The sequence below is a fragment of the Embiotoca jacksoni genome, unplaced genomic scaffold (assembly GCF_022577435.1).
Source record: "Embiotoca jacksoni isolate LCO1_2020_lvr unplaced genomic scaffold, fEmbJac1.0.p SCAF_75, whole genome shotgun sequence".
Classification (NCBI taxonomy): domain Eukaryota; kingdom Metazoa; phylum Chordata; class Actinopteri; family Embiotocidae; genus Embiotoca; species Embiotoca jacksoni.
This window is the reverse complement of record NW_027185431.1, coordinates 635,465-654,950: the sequence shown is the minus strand read 5'-3', so window position 1 is coordinate 654,950 and position 19,486 is coordinate 635,465. Positions and strand designations below refer to the sequence as shown.

General features: G+C 42.2%; 1 protein-coding gene and 1 long non-coding RNA gene across 3 annotated transcripts in view; both read left to right on the top strand.

Moving 5' to 3' along the window:
- inhbaa (inhibin subunit beta Aa) overlaps positions 1 to 15,947 on the top strand; it is a 52,172-nt gene extending 36,225 nt beyond the window's left edge. For both annotated transcript variants that reach the window (XM_069177606.1, XM_069177605.1), the window contains exon 7: positions 15,055 to 15,947. In XM_069177606.1, coding sequence (XP_069033707.1) covers positions 15,055 to 15,875 — 821 coding nt within the window. In that variant the 3' untranslated portion in view covers positions 15,876 to 15,947. The remainder of the gene's footprint in view (positions 1 to 15,054) is intronic.
- Positions 15,948 to 15,970: 23 nt separating this feature from the next.
- Positions 15,971 to 18,951, top strand: LOC138215456 (uncharacterized). Its single transcript, XR_011179729.1, has 2 exons — positions 15,971 to 16,596; positions 16,714 to 18,951. It is a non-coding gene; the product is annotated as an uncharacterized lncRNA (long non-coding RNA).
- The last annotated feature ends 535 nt before the right edge of the window (positions 18,952 to 19,486 follow it).

Genomic DNA, 19,486 nt, shown 5'->3' with positions numbered 1-19,486 from the left:
CCAACACAACAACCAGCACAACAACCAACACAAAAACCAGCACAACAACCAACACAACAACCAATACAACAACCAATACAACAACCAGCACAACAACCAACACAACAACCAACACAACAACCAACACAACAACCAGCACAACAACCAACACAACAACCAGCACAACAACCAACACAACAACCAGCACAACAACCAGAACAACAACCAACACAACAACCAACACAACAACCAATAGAACAACCAATAGAACAACCAACACAACAACCAACACAACAACCAATAGAACAAACAACACAACAACCAATAGAACAACCAACAGAACAACCAACACAACAACCAATAGAACAACCAACACAACAACCAACACAACAACTATCACAACAACCAACACAACAACTAACACAACAACCAACACCACAACAACCAATAGAACAACCAACACAACAACCAACACAACAACCAACACAACAACCAACACAACAACCAGCACAACAACCAATAGAACAACCAACACAACAACCAATAGAAAAACCAGCACAACAACCAACACAACAACCAACACAACAACCAGCACAACAACCAACACAACAACCAGCACAACAACCAGCACAACAACCAGCACAACAACCAACACAACAACCAACACAACAACCAACACAACAACCAACACAACAACCAATAGAACAAACAACACAACAACCAATAGAACAACCAACAGAACAACCAACACAACAACCAATAGAACAACCAACACAACAACCAACACAACAACTATCACAACAACCAACACAACAACTAACACAACAACCAACACAACAACCACCACCACAACAACCACCACAACAACCAATAGAACAACCAACACAACAACCAATAGAACAACCAACACAACAACCAACACAACAACCAACACAACAACCAACACAGCAACCAACACAACAACCAGCACAACAACCAATAGAACAACCAACACAACAACCAATAGAACAACCACCACAACAACCAAAACAACAATCAACACAACAACCAACACAACATTCAACAGAACAATCAACAGAACATTCAACAGAACAACCAACAGAACAACCAACAGAACAATCAACAGAACAACCAACAGAACATTCAACAGAACAACCAACAGAACAACCAACAGAACATTCAACAGAATAATCAACAGAACAAACAATAGAACAACTAACAGAACAACCAACAGAACAACCAACACAACAGCCAACACAACAACCAACACAACAACCAACACAACATTCAACAGAACATTCAACAGAACAATCAACAGAACATTCAACAGAACAACCAACAGAACAACCAACAGAACATTCAACAGAACAACCAACAGAACATTCAACAGAACAATCAACAGAACAAACAATAGAACAACTAACAGAACAACCAACAGAACAACCAATAGAACAACCAACAGAACAGCCAACACAACAACCAACACAACATTCAGCAGAACAGCCAACAGAACAACCAACGGAACAACCAACACAACAGCCAACACAACCACCACCACAACAACCAACAGAACATTCAACAGAACAATCAACAGAACAAACAATAGAACAACTAACAGAACAACCAACAGAACAACCAATAGAACAACCAACAGAACAGCCAACACAACAACCAACACAACATTCAGCAGAACAGCCAACAGAACAACCAACACAACAACCAACACAACAACCAACACAACATTCAACAGAACATTCAACAGAACAATCAACAGAACAATCAACAGAACATTCAACAGAACAACCAACAGAACAACCAACACAACATTCAGCAGAACAGCCAACAGAACAACCAACGGAACAACCAACACAACAGCCAACACAACCACCACCACAACAACCAACAGAACATTCAACAGAACAATCAACAGAACAAACAATAGAACAACTAACAGAACAACCAACACAACATTCAGCAGAACAGCCAACAGAACAACCAACGGAACAACCAACACAACAGCCAACACAACAACCAACACAACAACCAACACAACATTCAGCAGAACAGCCAACAGAACAACCAACGGAACAACCAACACAACAGCCAACACAACAACCAACACAACATTCAACAGAACATTCAACAGAACAATCAACAGAACAACCAACAGAACATTCAACAGAACATTCAACAGAACATTCAACAGAACAATCAACAGAACAACCAATAGAACAACCAATAGAACAACCAACAGAACAACCAATAGAACAACCAACAGAACAGCCAACACAACAACCAACACAACATTCAGCAGAACAGCCAACAGAACAACCAACACAACAGCCAACACAACAACCAACACAAAACAACCAACAGAACATTCAACAGAACATTCAACAGAACATTCAACAGAACAACTAACAGAACAACCAATAGAACAACCAACAGAACAACCAATAGAACAACCAATAGAACAACCAACAGAACAACCAATAGAACAACCAACAGAACAACCAATAGAACAACCAACAGAACAGCCAACACAACAACCAACAGAACAGCCAACACAACAAACAACAGAACAACCAACAGAACATTCAACAGAACAGCCAACAGAACTTCCAACAGACCGACAAGGTTTTTGTCTCCTCCAGTTGGCGCTGAGTGAGTTTGGTATTGAGGACATTGTTCTGGTCAGACGGTGGAGCTGCTTTAAAGGCTCCTCGCCGTCTTTGTTTGCCGGCAGCTTGACAGCGTTACACAGATTAAGTTTGGCGTTCGGAGCGGCTCACCGAGTGTTTACGAACGCGACCGGCTCACATGTGGTGCCAATAAGGCCGAGTGGGGTGACATTCAGATTTCAGCCTGACAGTCGACGCTGAGGGTTTCTGTGCCCCGCACACGGTTTCACCGTAACTCCGTTAACGCAGTCAGTCTGTTTACGTCATCACTTAAACACTTTCATCTGAGGCTCTTAAAGGCGCAGGACGACTGTTCAGGAGTTTCCAGGAGTCACGTGAGCCAAAGTTTCCCTCTGAACCAAAACAGTTTATCCTGTAAAAAAAAAAAAAGGCCTTCATTTAGTGATGAAGTCCAGATGAGCGTTATCAGGGAGCTTCAGGGGTTTATTCAGTAGCTGGTTCATGCAGGAACATTTGAGGCAGATGTTTTAATGCCCTCTGTTCACTACTTTATATTATTATATATCTTTATGCACACATTTTGTCTGATTCGTTTTTAAGTTTCTCTAAGTAGCTTCAAAGTTCAAATAAAGATGTTTAATCTTGGAGCGAATCCAAGCTGAGAACTGAGCTGTAAACTGAGAGGACAGAAGATCCTTTCAAACAGACCGAGGATGTTCATCTTTAAAAACAGCTGCTCGCTGTGTTTTTTTTAGCAAACCGGAGGAAATGTGTGGGACTACTTTCAGTGGCGGATTGATCCGCATCAGGAGTGAGCACAGGTTTTTAGGAATACGTGACCCAGAACAAGAAATTTTGATGATGTTGTTTTAAATTCAAGCTGAAGGATTCTGGGAAATGTAGTCTGGGAGTTTGGACATTTCCGTCAACACTGCTCCGAGAATTCGTGATCCTCAGAGGATGAATCAGTATTTCATGTTTTATCTCCGTGACTGTTACATGGATGTATAATAATAAAATATATAATATAATGATACTTATTGTGGTCAGTTCAGGGTGTCCAGAGGATGAACCGGTGGTCCGACCAGTACCAGCGACTCTGCTGGTGGGTTTAACTCCTCGTATCAGAGTCCTGGCAAACATGTGCCACAACTTTTCCCATATTCCCAGAAGCTTTACCTCCTACTTCCAGCTGACGAAGTTTTCACGTGTCTTCTCTTATTTTGTTTTTACTGAAATGTTCCAAAACTGCATGTTTTTGTTTCCACCAATCCCTTCACGCTTATTTAATTTGCTTTATTCTCAAAAGTTACGGAGGAAGAGTGCATGCTGGGAAACATGAGGGGAGGAGCCCAAGAGAAACATGATTATCTGCGTCGTGGCAGCGGAGCAGCGAGGTGAAGTCAGTGTGACGTTCATGTTCCCCTCAGGATGAACTGTTCCCACTCGGCTGATCCTCCACAGAGTTAATAATGAAACTGACTTCAGAGAGATGGAAACACTCGGATCTCTTTAATGTGAAGCTGACAGATTAAAGTCACCGTCAGGCAGACAGGAAGTCCAACGACACTGATCCTTCACATCTGCACCTTCAGCTCCCTGTGAAACATCTCCTCTTCCTCATCACCTCGCACTCATTCATTCCCTTCAAAGATAAAAGTAGTGGTGGACTGAGAGGAGGAGGAAGAGGAGGAGGAGGGACGAGAAACAGCTGCACAAACTGAGAATCCAACAGAAGCTGCTCGTCCTTTTCATGTCCTCCTCTTTGAACATACAGAGCAGCAGAAGAAGAAGAAGAAAATGCTCTGAACATGACAACACACACTTACATGGACAAACAAACATTTACTCAAACAGCTTAAAAACACACACACACACACACACACACACACACACACACACACACACACACACACACACACACAGACATACAGACAGACACACACACACACACACACACACACACACACACACACACACACACACACACACACACAGAGTATCCATCTGTCCAAACACACAGTGTGTGTGTGAGAGTGTGTCTGTGAGAGTGTGTGTGAGTGTGTGTGTCTGTGTGTGAGTGTGTGTGTGAGTGTGTGTGTGTGTGTCTGTGTGTGTGTGTGTGTATGTGGTGTCTGTGTGTGTGTGTGTGTGTGTGTGTGTCTGTGAGAGAGTGTGTGTCTGTCTGTATGTCTGTGTGTGTGTGTGTGTGTGTGTCTGTCTGTGTGAGTGTGTCTGTGTGTGTGTGTGTGTGTGTGTGAGTGTGTGTGTGTGTGTGTGTCTGTCTGTCTGTCTGTGTGTGTGTGTGTGTGAGTGTGTGTGTGTGTGTGTGTCTGTATGTGGTGTCTGTGTGTGTGTGTGTGTCTGTGAGAGAGTGTGTGTGAGTGTGTGTGTGTCTGTGTGTGAGTGTGTGTGTGTGTGTGTGTCTGTCTGTCTGTCTGTGTGTGTGTGTGTGTGTGTGTGTGTCTGTGAGAGAGAGTGTGTGTGTGTGTGTGTGTGTGTGTCTGTGTCTGTGTGTGTGTGTGTGTGTGTGTGTGTGTGTGTGTGTGTGTGTGTGTGTGTGAGTGTGTGTGTGTGTGTGTGTGTGTGAGTGTGAGAGGTTTAATCAGATCCATCAGCAGTCCTTTCAACGATGCAGTGAGCAGTGTGTTGCATGTTGGCAGCTCCTCTTGTTTAGCTTTGTGAGCTGCTTCATCAAAAGGAAGTCATAATATGGTCCAGAGGGGAGGAAGGTCTGGAGGCTGCTGCCAAGGAGGAGGAAGAGGAGGAGGAGGAGAAGGAAGAGGAGGAGGAGGACGATGATGATGATGTTTGACTCGGGTCAGACGTGAAGCTCAGATGATTGATGTATTCAATGTTCTCTGGAAGAACGAGACGGTCGGTCGGTTTTTGGAAGGTTGAACATGGACGTGAGCTTCTGTTCAGTCTGGATTTGACCGTTTTAATAACGCAACTCACCGCAGAGCATGTGTCAGATTCAGTGTCATAGTTGGAGAAGCCCGTTGCCATGGCGCCCCAGGTCAGGTGGTTGACAGTGAATGTTTCCCCTCAGACGCCTCAGAAGGTCCCAGTAGACCTGACAGTTTGTCAACCTGCTAACAAACAACTCAAATCACCCCAAACCAGCTAAACTCCAGTTAGCGAACAGTTAACGACTCTACGACCTTCAGATGCCTTTTTAAAGGTCAGAAACAAACAACTTTCCTCCGATGTGTTCAGAAAGAAAGAGATCTCGTGTCTCTGTGAGTCGACCTGGTCGTCACTCAGACGTAAAGGAACAGGAAAACAGAGCTGTTGTTTCCTGCGGAACTGTGTGTGTGTGTGTTGGAAACTTACACACACACACACACACACACACACACACACACACACACACACACACACACACACACACACATGGGTCCCTGGCGGCTCTGCTGGGCAGGAAATCAGGTTTTATGAGTTGTTGAGCCGTCAGCTTGTGAAGGTCGGTGTTGTGTGGACGGAGGACGATCCAGAGAGACGAGCTGAAGACCTTCAGCGGTCCGATTGTCTCCAGGAAACATGCTTGTCCTCTCGCCGTGTGAACGAGCTGCTGGAACTTCCTGTCTCACCTGCTCTGCTGATCCACCTGACGCCACCGGTCCATCTTCCCGCTCTGCGTGGACACTTTCTGTCTCTTCTGTTGGTGCTTTTCCGGAGAAACATTCCTGAGATTCCTGATTTAACAGGAACAGCGGCTGGAATCTGCATCTGGAGCAGCTTCAGTGAAGGAGGGTCATGTGATCACGTGGCAGATTGTTTCCAATCAAGTGATTCAGGAGAAAATACCCCAAAAAAAGAAAAGATGTTCTTCTGCCAAAGTCGATTCATTTTTCCTTCAATTTTACTGGAGTGTGTTTTTACACTGCTGAAAACGAAGGATTCACTTTATGTCAGCCGGAAATTTCCAATGAAGTCACTTGGATTCACTGGGAAATGTTTTTCTGAACTTGTTGACATTTGAGAGATATTCATGGTTCTTAAAGAAGAGAAACAAATGAGGATCTTAAAGACTGTAGATTAAACATGAAGCACTGAAACTGTAGCAGTAAAAATGTACTTTAATCGAAAAACATCAGACATGAAATCAAAACACTGACAGGCACAGTTTACTTTTATTTTCATAGTTGAAGGAGATTTTGCTGATAATACTTCCATGCTTTTACTTTGGCGAGGTTCTGACTGCAGGACTTCTCTCTCGTTAGTTCAACCTGTTTATCAAAGTAAACATTTTCCAGTTTTTCAAACGGTCTCTGGAGTTGTCGAGAAAACTGGACGTCAGAGTTGACGTTGAGGAATCAGCAGCTCCGGTCGACACTTTCCTCAGCTTCCTTTTGTTTCGTCGTTTCTCAGAGCAGCTAGAAAAGGACGTGTTTGTTGTTCCGGGGACTGTTTTGGGCGGTGGATGAATCTGCAGGAAGGTGTGTGTTGAGCAGATTCTGGACGTTGGTTGGTCTCTGAGTATCAGCAGCCTCCACGTTCACGGCGTCACAGCGACAGATTGCTTCTTTAATAGGATCCGTGTCTTTGTTTTAAAAGTTCAAACAAAGACGCCTCTTCTTCTCTCGACACCACCGGCTCTATTCTGAGAAACGATGAATGAACAGAGCTTTTATTTTTCAATCTTCCTGAAGTGATGATGATGTAAGTGAGATAATCGCCTCCGAATTGTCGCTTGAGCCGTGTTACTGGACCCACTAAAGTGCTGGCCGCCTCCACACACACACACACACACACGCACGCACGCACACACAGACACACACACACACACACACTCTGACATTCATAAACTCTCAAATCGTGACTTTGATTTTCTGGACGCCCACGAGCGTGAGACGTTGCTGCGAGAGAGGAAGCTGATGGAAGGTAATGGAAGGTAATAGAAGCTGATGGAAGGTGATGGAAGGTAATGGAAGGTAATGGAAGGTAATAGAAGCTGATGGAAGGTGATGGAAGGTAATGGAAGGTAATAGAAGCTGATGGAAGGTGATGGAAGGTAATAGAAGAGAATAGAAGCTGATGGAAGGTGATGGAAGGTAATGGAAGGTAATAGAAGCTGATGGAAGGTGATGGAAGGTAATGGAAGGTAATAGAAGCTGATGGAAGGTAATAGAAGCTGATGGAAGCTGATGGAAGGTAATGGAAGGTAATAGAAGCTGATGGAAGGTGATGGAAGGTAATGGAAGGTAATAGAAGCTGATGGAAGGTGATGGAAGCTGATGGAAGGTGATGGAAGGTAATGGAAGGTAATAGAAGCTGATGGAAGCTGATGGAAGGTAATGGAAGGTAATAGAAGCTGATGGAAGGTGATGGAAGGTAATAGAAGCTGATGGAAGCTGATGGAAGGTGATGGAAGGTAATGGAAGGTAATAGAAGCTGATGGAAGGTGATGGAAGCTGATGGAAGGTGATGGAAGGTAATAGAAGCTGATGGAAGCTGATGGAAGGTAATAGAAGCTGATGGAAGGTGATGGAAGGTAATAGAAGCTGATGGAAGCTGATGGAAGGTGATGGAAGGTAATAGAAGCTGATGGAAGGTGATGGAAGGTAATAGAAGCTGATGGAAGGTAATGGAAGGTAATAGAAGCTGATGGAAGGTGATGGAAGGTAATGGAAGGTAATAGAAGCTGATGGAAGGTGATGGAAGCTGATGGAAGGTAATGGAAGGTAATAGAAGCTGATGGAAGGTGATGGAAGGTAATAGAAGCTGATGGAAGGTGATGGAAGCTGATGGAAGGTGATGGAAGGTAATAGAAGCTGATGGAAGGTGATGGAAGGTGATGGAAGGTAATGGAAGCTGATGGAAGCTGATGGAAGGTGATGGAAGGTGATGGAAGGTAATGGAAGGTAATAGAAGCTGATGGAAGGTGATGGAAGCTGATGGAAGGTGATGGAAGGTAATGGAAGGTGATGGAAGCTGAAGGAAGCTGATGGAAGCTGATGGAAGGTGATGGAAGGTAATGGAAGGTGATGGAAGGTGATGGAAGCTGATGGAAGGTGATGGAAGCTGATGGTAGCTGATGGAAGCTGATGGAAGGTAATGGAAGCTGATGGAAGGTGATGAAAGGTGATGGAAGGTAATGGAAGGTGATGGAAGGTGATGGAAGGTAATGGAAGGTGATGGAAGGTAATGGAAGCTGATGGAAGGTGATGAAAGGTGATGGAAGGTGATGGAAGGTAATGGAAGCTGATGGAAGGTGATGGAAGCTGATGGAAGGTGATGGAAGGTAATGGAAGGTAATAGAAGCTGATGGAAGGTGATGGAAGCTGATGGAAGGTGATGGAAGGTAATGGAAGGTAATAGAAGGTGATGGAAGGTAATGGAAGGTAATGGAAGGTGATGGAAGGTGATGGAAGGTAATGGAAGGTGATGGAAGGTAATAGAAGGTGATGGAAGCTGATGGAAGGTGATGGAAGGTAGTGGAAGGTAATAGAAGGTGATGGAAGGTAATGGAAGGTAATGGAAGGTGATGGAATGTGATGGAAGCTGATGGAAGGTGATGGAAGGTGATGGAAGCTGATGGTAGCTGATGGAAGCTGATGGAAGGTAATGGAAGCTGATGGAAGGTGATGAAAGGTGATGGAAGGTAATGGAAGGTGATGGAAGGTAATGGAAGGTGATGGAAGCTGATGGACGGTGATGGAAGCTGATGGAAAGTGATGGAAGGTAATGGAAGGTAATAGAAGCTGATGGAAGCTGATGGAAGGTAATGGAAGGTAATAGAAGCTGATGGAAGGTGATGGAAGGTAATAGAAGCTGATGGAAGCTGATGGAAGGTGATGGAAGGTAATATAAGCTGATGGAAGGTGATGGAAGGTAATAGAAGCTGATGGAAGCTGATGGAAGGTAATGGAAGGTAATAGAAGCTGATGGAAGGTGATGGAAGGTAATGGAAGGTAATGGAAGGTAATAGAAGCTGATGGAAGGTGATGGAAGCTGATGGACGGTAATGGAAGGTAATAGAAGCTGATGGAAGGTGATGGAAGGTGATGGAAGGTAATGGAAGGTAATAGAAGCTGATGGAAGGTGATGGAAGCTGATGGAAGGTGATGGAAGGTAATGGAAGGTAACAGAAGCTGATGGAAGGTGATGGAAGCTGATGGAAGGTGATGGAAGGTAATGGAAGGTGATGGAAGCTGAAGGAAGCTGATGGAAGCTGATGGAAGGTAATGGAAGCTGATGGAAGGTGATGAAAGGTGATGGAAGGTGATGGAAGGTGATGGAAGGTGATGGAAGGTAATGGAAGGTGATGGAAGGTGATGGAATGTGATGGAAGCTGATGGAAGGTGATGGAAGGTGATGGAAGCTGATGGTAGCTGATGGAAGCTGATGGAAGGTAATGGAAGCTGATGGAAGGTGAGGAAAGGTGATGGAAGGTAATGGAAGGTGATGGAAGGTAATGGAAGGTGATGGAAGGTGATGGAAGGTAATGGAAGGTGATGGAAGGTAATGGAAGCTGATGGAAGGTGATGGAAGCTGATGGAAGGTGATGGAAGGTAATGGAAGGTAATAGAAGCTGATGGAAGGTGATGGAAGCTGATGGAAGGTGATGGAAGGTAATGGAAGGTAATAGAAGGTGATGGAAGGTAATGGAAGGTAATGGAAGGTGATGGAAGGTGATGGAAGGTAATGGAAGGTGATGGAAGGTAATAGAAGGTGATGGAAGCTGATGGAAGGTGATGGAAGGTAGTGGAAGGTGATGGAAGGTGATGGAAGGTAATGGAAGGTAATAGAAGGTGATGGAAGCTGATGGAAGGTGAGGAAAGGTGATGGAAGGTAATGGAAGGTGATGGAAGGTAATGGAAGGTGATGGAAGGTGATGGAAGGTAATGGAAGCTGATGGAAGGTGATGGAAGCTGATGGAAGGTGATGGAAGGTAATGGAAGGTAATAGAAGCTGATGGAAGGTGATGGAAGCTGATGGAAGGTGATGGAAGGTAATGGAAGGTAATAGAAGGTGATGGAAGGTAATGGAAGGTAATGGAAGGTGATGGAAGGTGATGGAAGGTAATGGAAGGTGATGGAAGGTAATAGAAGGTGATGGAAGGTGATGGAAGGTAATGGAAGGTAATAGAAGCTGATGGAAGGTGATGGAAGCTGATGGAAGGTGATGGAAGGTAATGGAAGGTGATGGAAGCTGAAGGAAGCTGATGGAAGCTGATGGAAGGTAATGGAAGCTGATGGAAGGTGATGAAAGGTGATGGAAGGTGATGGAAGGTAATGGAAGGTGATGGAAGCTGATGGAAGCTGATGGAAGGTGATGGAAGGTGATGGAAGCTGATGGAAGCTGATGGAAGCTGATGGAAGGTAATGGAAGGTGATGGAAGCTGATGGAAGGTAATGGAAGCTGATGGAAGGTGATGGAAGGTGATGCAAGGTGATGCAAGGTGATGGAAGGGTGTCGTAACGGCGGTGGAGGGTAACCGGGTCTCTGAGCTAGTGATCAGCCTGCTGCCTGGCCCAGAGGCTTCTAGGAAATATCAACTACAGGTCTGGATATGAGTGTGCGTCTGAAATGTGTTCAGCTGCAGTGTTTGTGAGAGCTTCAAAGTTTTTGTCCAATCAGAAGAGCCGTCAGAGAGCAGCTCATGAATCTGATTTAAAGGTGATTCCTTGGTTTCCTCCTGCTGTGTTTCCATCAGACTGAGTCTCTCCAGCTGAAATCAAACACACCAATGAGACATTTTACCGACTGTCATTGATCTACATCGGAGGACACTTCCTGTCGGACCTTCCTGTACTTTAATACCGAGCACTCACTTTTAATTCCGAGGAAGTTTTACAAAAGTGATTTGGAAGCAGCGCGTCATAAACGGAGGAAAGTAGGAAGTTGTTTTCATTTCAAGCTGCAGATTTGCTCACAAACGTTTCTGCAACCAGTTTCAGTTGTTTGATTTATGTCAGTTGAATGAAGCTGATTCTGCAGCTGCTTTGGGGGATAATTTAACATCAGTTCAGACCAAAGAGTCTCAACTTGACTCTTTCAAATCATGTTGTTGTGACACACTGTGACTCCGCCCACACTGCTGCACAGAGTGCCGCCTGCCTGCTTATCAAACTTTATTGATATTAAACATGTCACGTGTCCAAATCGCACCAAATTCACCAGCGCCACCACAACTCGCCCAACGAGGTTGAAGCCGGTGTGACGAACGGTTGTCGAGATACGCAAAAGACAAACAAACATCTGCATTATAGTGAGATTGTAAATGAAGAGAAACTACATGTCACTCAACGAGCCTTTTACTTGATTCAGTTTACTGAGACGAAGAGCTGCCTGAGAGGCTGAATTCAGGGCCAGAAAGTCCCAACACGCAGCCGTGTTCAAACTCAAATATTTTACTTACCTCTCACAGCAGCTCGTAAAGTTTCCCATCACTCACGGCGAGGCAGCAGAGGAAAAAGGTTTCCAGTTTGTTCAGTTTTCAGACACACTGCCGTAAATTCAGTCGTTCTGGGCCGCGATAATGACAACAGATCCTGGTGGGAACCATTAGCTGCTTTAAACGGCTGCATGACTCCAAAACCTCCAACCACTGCTGCCGAGTCAGCAGGAAGAGTCCAATCAGCTGTGTGTGTGTGTGTGTGTGTGTGTGTGTGGATGATTCTGTAGCTCAGATGTGGCTCACACATCCACATGGTGTGTTTGTGTTTTAGACTGAATTAACTTCACTTCAGCAGACTTTGACACACACACACACACTCACACACACACACACACACACACACACACACACACACACACACACACACACACACACACACACACACACACACACACACTCACTCACTCACTCACACACACAAAGTCCTCCAATGTTATTAAAGCACTTAGCTGAAGCCAATGTTTCCCTAAAACTAACTAAACCTTGATGACATCATTAAAGGGTTTGTTGATGTAAAACTATTTAGCTAACCAATCAGAGAGCAGTTCTTCTGCACTTTAGATGTGGTTATTATAGATGTGATTATGATCATAGATGTGGTTATAGATGTGATTATGATTATAGATGTGGTTGTCGATGTGATTATGACTATAGATGTATGGTTATAGATGTGATTATGACTATAGATGTGTGGTTATAGATGTGATTATGATTATAGATGTGTGGTTATAGATGTGATTATGATTATAGATGTGGTTATAGATGTAATTATGATTATAGATGTGTGGTTATAGATGTGATTATGATTATAGATGTGTGGTTATAGATGTGATTATGATTATAGATGTGATTATGATTATAGATGTGCGGTTATAGATGTGATTATGATTATAGATGTGTAGTTATAGATGTGATTATGACTATAGGTGTGTGGCTATAAATGTGATTATGATTATAGATGTGGTTATAGATGTGATTATGACTATAGATGTGATTATGATTATAGATGTGATTATGACTATAGATGTGATTATGATTATAGATGTGTGGTTATAGATGTGATTATGATTATAGATGTGGTTATAGATGTGATTTTGATTATAGATGTGGTTATAGATGTGATTATGACTATAGATGTGATTATGATTATAGATGTGTGGTTATAGATGTGATTATGATTATAGATGTGTGGTTATAGATGTGATTATGATTATAGATGTGGTTATAGATGTGATTATGATTATAGATGTGGTTATAGATGTGATTATGATTATAGATGTGTGGTTATATATGTGATTATGATTATAGATGTGTGGTTATAGATGTGATTATGATTATAGATGTGTGGTTATAGATGTGATTATGATTGTAGATGTGTGGTTACAAATGTGATTATGATTATAGATGTGGTTATAAATGTAATTATGATTATAGATGTGGTTATAGATGTGATTATGACTATAGATGTGGTTATAGATGTGATTATGATTATAGATGTGTGGTTATAGATGTGATTATGATTATAGATGTGGTTATAGATGTGATTATGATTATATATGTGATTATGATTATAGATGTGGTTATAGATGTGATTATGACTATAGATGTGTGGTTATAGATGTGATTATGATTGTAGATGTGATTATGATTATAGATGTGTGGTTATAGATGTGATTATGATTATAGATGTGGTTATAGATGTGATTATGATTATAGATGTGTGGTTATATATGTGATTATGATTATAGATGTGTGGTTATAGATGTGATTATGATTATAGATGTGTGCTTATAGATGTGATTATGATTGTAGATGTGTGGTTACAAATGTGATTATGATTATAGATGTGGTTATAAATGTAATTATGATTATAGATGTGGTTATAGATGTGATTATGACTATAGATGTGATTATGATTATAGATGTGTGGTTATAGATGTGATTATGATTATAGATGTGGTTATAGATGTGATTATGATTATATATGTGATTATGATTATAGATGTGGTTATAGATGTGATTATGATTATAGATGTGTGGTTATAGATGTGATTATGATTATAGATGTGGTTATAGATGTGATTATGATTATATATGTGATTATGATTATAGATGTGGTTATAGATGTGATTATGACTATAGATGTGTGGTTATAGATGTGATTATGATTGTAGATGTGATTATGATTATAGATGTGTGGTTATAGATGTGATTATGATTATAGATGTGGTTATAGATGTGATTATGATTATAGATGTGTGGTTATATATGTGATTATGATTATAGATGTGTGGTTATAGATGTGATTATGATTATAGATGTGTGCTTATAGATGTGATTATGATTGTAGATGTGTGGTTACAAATGTGATTATGATTATAGATGTGGTTATAAATGTAATTATGATTATAGATGTGGTTATAGATGTGATTATGACTATAGATGTGATTATGATTATAGATGTGTGGTTATAGATGTGATTATGATTATAGATGTGGTTATAGATGTGATTATGATTATATATGTGATTATGATTATAGATGTGGTTATAGATGTGATTATGACTATAGATGTGTGGTTATAGATGTGATTATGATTGTAGATGTGATTATGATTATAGATGTGTGGTTATAGATGTGATTATGATTATAGATGTGGTTATAGATGTGATTATGATTATAGATGTGATTATAGATGTGGTTATAGATGTGATTATGATTATAGATGTGATTATAGATGTGATTATAATTATAGATGTTGTTATAGATGTGATTATGATTATAGATGTGATTATGATTATAGATGTGATTATAGATGTGATTATGATTATAGATGTTGTTATAGATGTGATTATGATTATAGATGTGATTATAGATGTGATTATGATTATAGATGTTGTTATAGATGTGATTATGATTATAGATGTGATTATGATTATAGATGTTGTTATAGATGTGATTATGATTATAGATGTGTGGTTATAGATGTGAGCTGTCTAACTCTGTCTCCGTGTCCTGCATGTCTCAGGTGAGTCTCCAGGTGTGGTGAACTTCGTGCTCTCCAAAGAAGGAGGTGACTTGTCTCTGGTGGAGCAGGCCAACGTCTGGCTCTTCCTCCGTTTGGCGAAGACCAACCGCAGCCGAGCCAAAGTCACCATCCGCCTCTTCCAGCAGCGCCGCCTCCCCAACGGACGCCCATCTCCGCCGCAGGATGACGTCTTCCTGGCAGAGAAGACGGTGGACACTCGGCGCAGCGGCTGGCACACGTTCCCGGTGTCGGCGGCGGTGCAGGCGCTGCTGGAGAGCACGGAGAGCGTGACGCTGAGCCTCCGGGCGTCCTGTCCCCTCTGCGCCGACACCGGCGCCACGCTCGTCCTGGTGTCGGGCGGCTCGGAGACGACGCAGCGCGGCAACCAGCGAGAGCAGTCCCATCGGCCCTTCCTCATGGCGGTGGTTCGGCAGGGCGACGGCAGCGACTCGCGGCGGCGCAGGAAGCGCGGGCTGGAGTGCGACGGGAAGGTCCGGGTCTGCTGCAAACGACAGTTCTACGTCAACTTCAAGGACATCGGCTGGAACGACTGGATAATAGCGCCGCCCGGTTACCACGCCAACTACTGCGAGGGCGAGTGCCCCTCCCACGTGGCGAGCATCACCGGCTCCACGCTGTCCTTCCACTCCACCGTCATCAGCCACTACCGCATGAGGGGCTACAGCCCCTTCCAGAACCTGCGCTCGTGCTGCGTGCCCACCCGGCTACGGGCCATGTCCATGCTCTACTACAACGAGGAGCAGAAGATCATCAAGAAGGACATCCAGAACATGATCGTGGAGGAGTGCGGCTGCTCGTAAACACCACGACCGCAACTGGACCGAACAAACCGGACTGTGGAGGACCGGAGAGGAGGAGGTTCTGAACTCAGAGGAGGGAGAGGGGTGGGGGGGGGGGTGATGGAGGGAGGAGAGGAAGCCGAGCCGGCGACTTTACGGTCATCGTGTCGCTTTAATCTTCGGCCTCCGTCCATCCATCCGGCGCTCCGGGTCGCTCTCGGCTCCGGACTCGTCCAGCAGAACTCAGAGAGTCTCGACGGCACTTTCAGAAAAAAAAAGAAAAGAAAACAGATAGAAAAAAAGAATATCTAATATATTTTTGTTACAAACGGAGGGAGCGAGGCTTATTTATGTGGCTGAGACGTTTCGGCGCCACTCGACCGGTCCGACCGCCGAGAGACGAGGTGCCTGAAAAACTACGAACTAAAAAATCTCAAAACTATGCAACTTGTTTCACGTATTACAATCTTATTGTATTTTACTTTGACTTGTTTGTTTGTTTGTTTACTTTTTTCAAATCGTCCAAGGAAGAAAGAAGAAGACTGTTTTGTATTATTTTTTGGAAGTACACATTTGTGATGTGTTGTTGTGTGTGTGTGTGTGTGTGTGTGTGTGTGTGTGTGTGTGTGTGTGTGTGTGTGTGTAGAGATACTTGAAAGAAACAAGTTGGCTCGGCTGCTGGAACCAAACACTTCTTTATGTTACCATGGTTGCCATGTTGATGTTATAATTATTATTGTCAGTAAGTATATTAATAATATTATTGTTATTGTTGTTAATAATATTTTGTGTTATTATGTCTTTTTTTTTTTTTTTTTTTAAGAAATGTTACAAACGTTTTCATGTTTTTGCACTATAGTGACACTCGTGTTCAGATTAGCGACCTACGGCGGGGACACTCTTAGAGGACGGACCGCAGCTTCCTGTTCAGGAGGGTCTCTGGTTACCGGTGTTCACAGGTTCGATCCCCACAAAGAGCCACGCGTAGCCATACGTAAGTCGCTCTGAAGCCTAAAGGTGGCGCTCTCTGCCATCAAAATAAAGATTTGGCCCAAACGTAGGTGGACACCACGGCCAACTGTGATTGGCCGAGTCACCTGTCAGTCAAGCTGAGTGTCAGTGTCACAGCAGGATTTTAGCAAATGATGTTTCTGTAGTCAGTGAAGTGTCCAGTTTTCAGCACGTTGTTTCACCACTTTCTCCAAGCTCCATGGATAAAATCAGATTTTAGTGTTGATACTGCATCTCTTTTTGTTTATTGTTTAGCAATCAACTAAATACTGCAAATACTTCTCAGTCGTAGCCGCGGCCCGGCTTACAAAGTATGTTGGAAAAATATCCCACTAAAATTCCTTTAGGAAGTGAAAACTTCCGCTAAGAGCTAAACATCGTGAAGAAAAGATGTTTCATTTGTTCCGCTGGTGAAAAGTTGCACAAGTTTCCCGTTCACTTCAATGCAGTTGTGGTTTTCTGGCAGCTGGTGGCCATTAGAGGAACTGCAGCTGAGCACGCTGAAATAAATGTACAGATCACATGTCGGCGGTCAGTTAGCAACTACAGATCAAACAGGAGCTTAAAGTTTAATATAAGAATTGATCCGAGACCCTTAGCCATCGGGTTCTCGCTCTCCGTCCGAACAGGACTTAAAAAAGCACTTAGAAGAAGAAAAGTTTCTACGTGGAACTTTTCTGGAGTCGACTGATCGATTTAAAAACGCAGAAATAAAATGAGATCTGTTCGCCGGCTGATTCACGTTGTGTTAGCTTAAATATTCGGCGACAGCAAATTGGCCTCAAAGAGCTAAAACAACTTTTATTTCTTTATATTGTGTTGAATGTTTACAGCATTAGCATTACACAATACAAACCCAGAAATTACAACATTTTTAAAAGCTAATCTGAGACTTAAGTAAAAGTTTCCTTCAGATATCTCCTTAATTAATTTGACGTTAAAACGAGGCTAATCTTTCCTGAACAGACACCAGAAAGAAAAAACATCATTTAACAAAGAACATTATTATCTTTGCAGTGGAGACAACAAACAACTATGTCGCCACCCTAAATTTTCAAAATGTGTTGTTAATAATCTGTAATGCATTGTGGATAAATTCTTTTAATATAAATGATTAATTAAGAAAAAGCCTTAAAAGCCCTTTGAAGTTTTTGTCATCCGTCCGATCGGGAAAGATCCAGTTTTAGTTTTAGTTTTCCTTAGAACACCAAAGACTCGTGTTTGTTCATCTGTTTGTTGGAATTGATGCTGAGAAGAAAATCAAAATTAATTTATGTCCCAATTCGCGTTGTGAAAAAAAACATATTTAAAAACTCAGTTTAGTAAAAGTCTGTAAAAATGTAGAATCATTTTATCGATGACTGAAGTTTAATTTATAGTTTTTATTTCAGATACATTTTTGGGTATTTTGGAACTAAATTCTTCAGCTTTCGTTTCCTCTCGCTGCACAAGAACTCCATTTCCCACAATGCTTTACTCATTTTCATAAACTGAAAAAAAGATTATCCGCAGTCTTTTAGTTTTATTTTTTGGGAGAAAACAAACGTGGTCCAATCAGCGCTGGTCGGTGTTCCTGTGTCGTACGTGTTTCTATCAGTATTGTCGATTTGTTCACCAAAAGTTTCAGCCTATCGGTCGCCTGTTTGATGAAGTCACGGTTTTATTTCCTTTTCTCGTTGTCATGTTGTTGTTCTTTTAGAGGAGCGGTGATCCTCTTATTCTGGACTTTGTGGGACGAAGCGAGTCCTTCCTGTGTACGTGGACGCAAAACAAAATGTCAGTGCAGAAAAAAAAAGAAGCAAAAAAAAAAAAGTAAAAAGCATAAAAGAAGTGACTGTATTTGTTGAGATTTTGTTTTTTTTATGAAGACAAAAAAACATAAATACTGACACTGAACGAAGTGGACAAAGAATAAAAAGTCTATTTTTTATTCTGTATATATGGAAATCCAGATTCCAGTATGTTGCATTGCTTTGTTGTACAAATCAAATGTGCTCGTGGCATTTTTCTATTCTAATTTATTTTATGGTATTTTTTTTTGTTTTCTGCTTCACCATTAAAGTTTAACGGATGTACACGAAGGAAACGTGTCGATAGTGCTTTTTGTATTTCTGGATCTTTTCCTGTTTTCTATCAGAACTTTAACGTCTCTCATATCTCATTTAATGGGTTTTTAACTCACGTATGATCTGATCGGAAACCTGACGATACTGCGTCCCGCCCACCGATAGCTGTAACCTGACTGCACCGCAGGCCTGTCAATCAAACAGACACGCCCCCAAAAACAGGTCTTCTTGAATCTTCTTTTCTAATGAATGAGGGATTATTTTCAGATGGACCTCCAGAAAACTAAGAAGAAGGAGTGACTTTAGCTAACAACACCGAGATAACTGATGGACACATTTTATTCACTTTGGATTTGATGAGAGAAGTTGAATGGGAGTCTATGGAGCCGGAGGCTTTTTGGAGCCGACCTCTAGTGGCACTCGCTGGTATTGCAGCTGAAGACACTTCTGGATCAGAACCATTTTACAGACCTGAAGCTTCAAACTCTTTTAGAAACAGTCTGACATGTAGAGTCTTGATTATTAGAGACAAAGTGAACACCAGGAAACACCAGG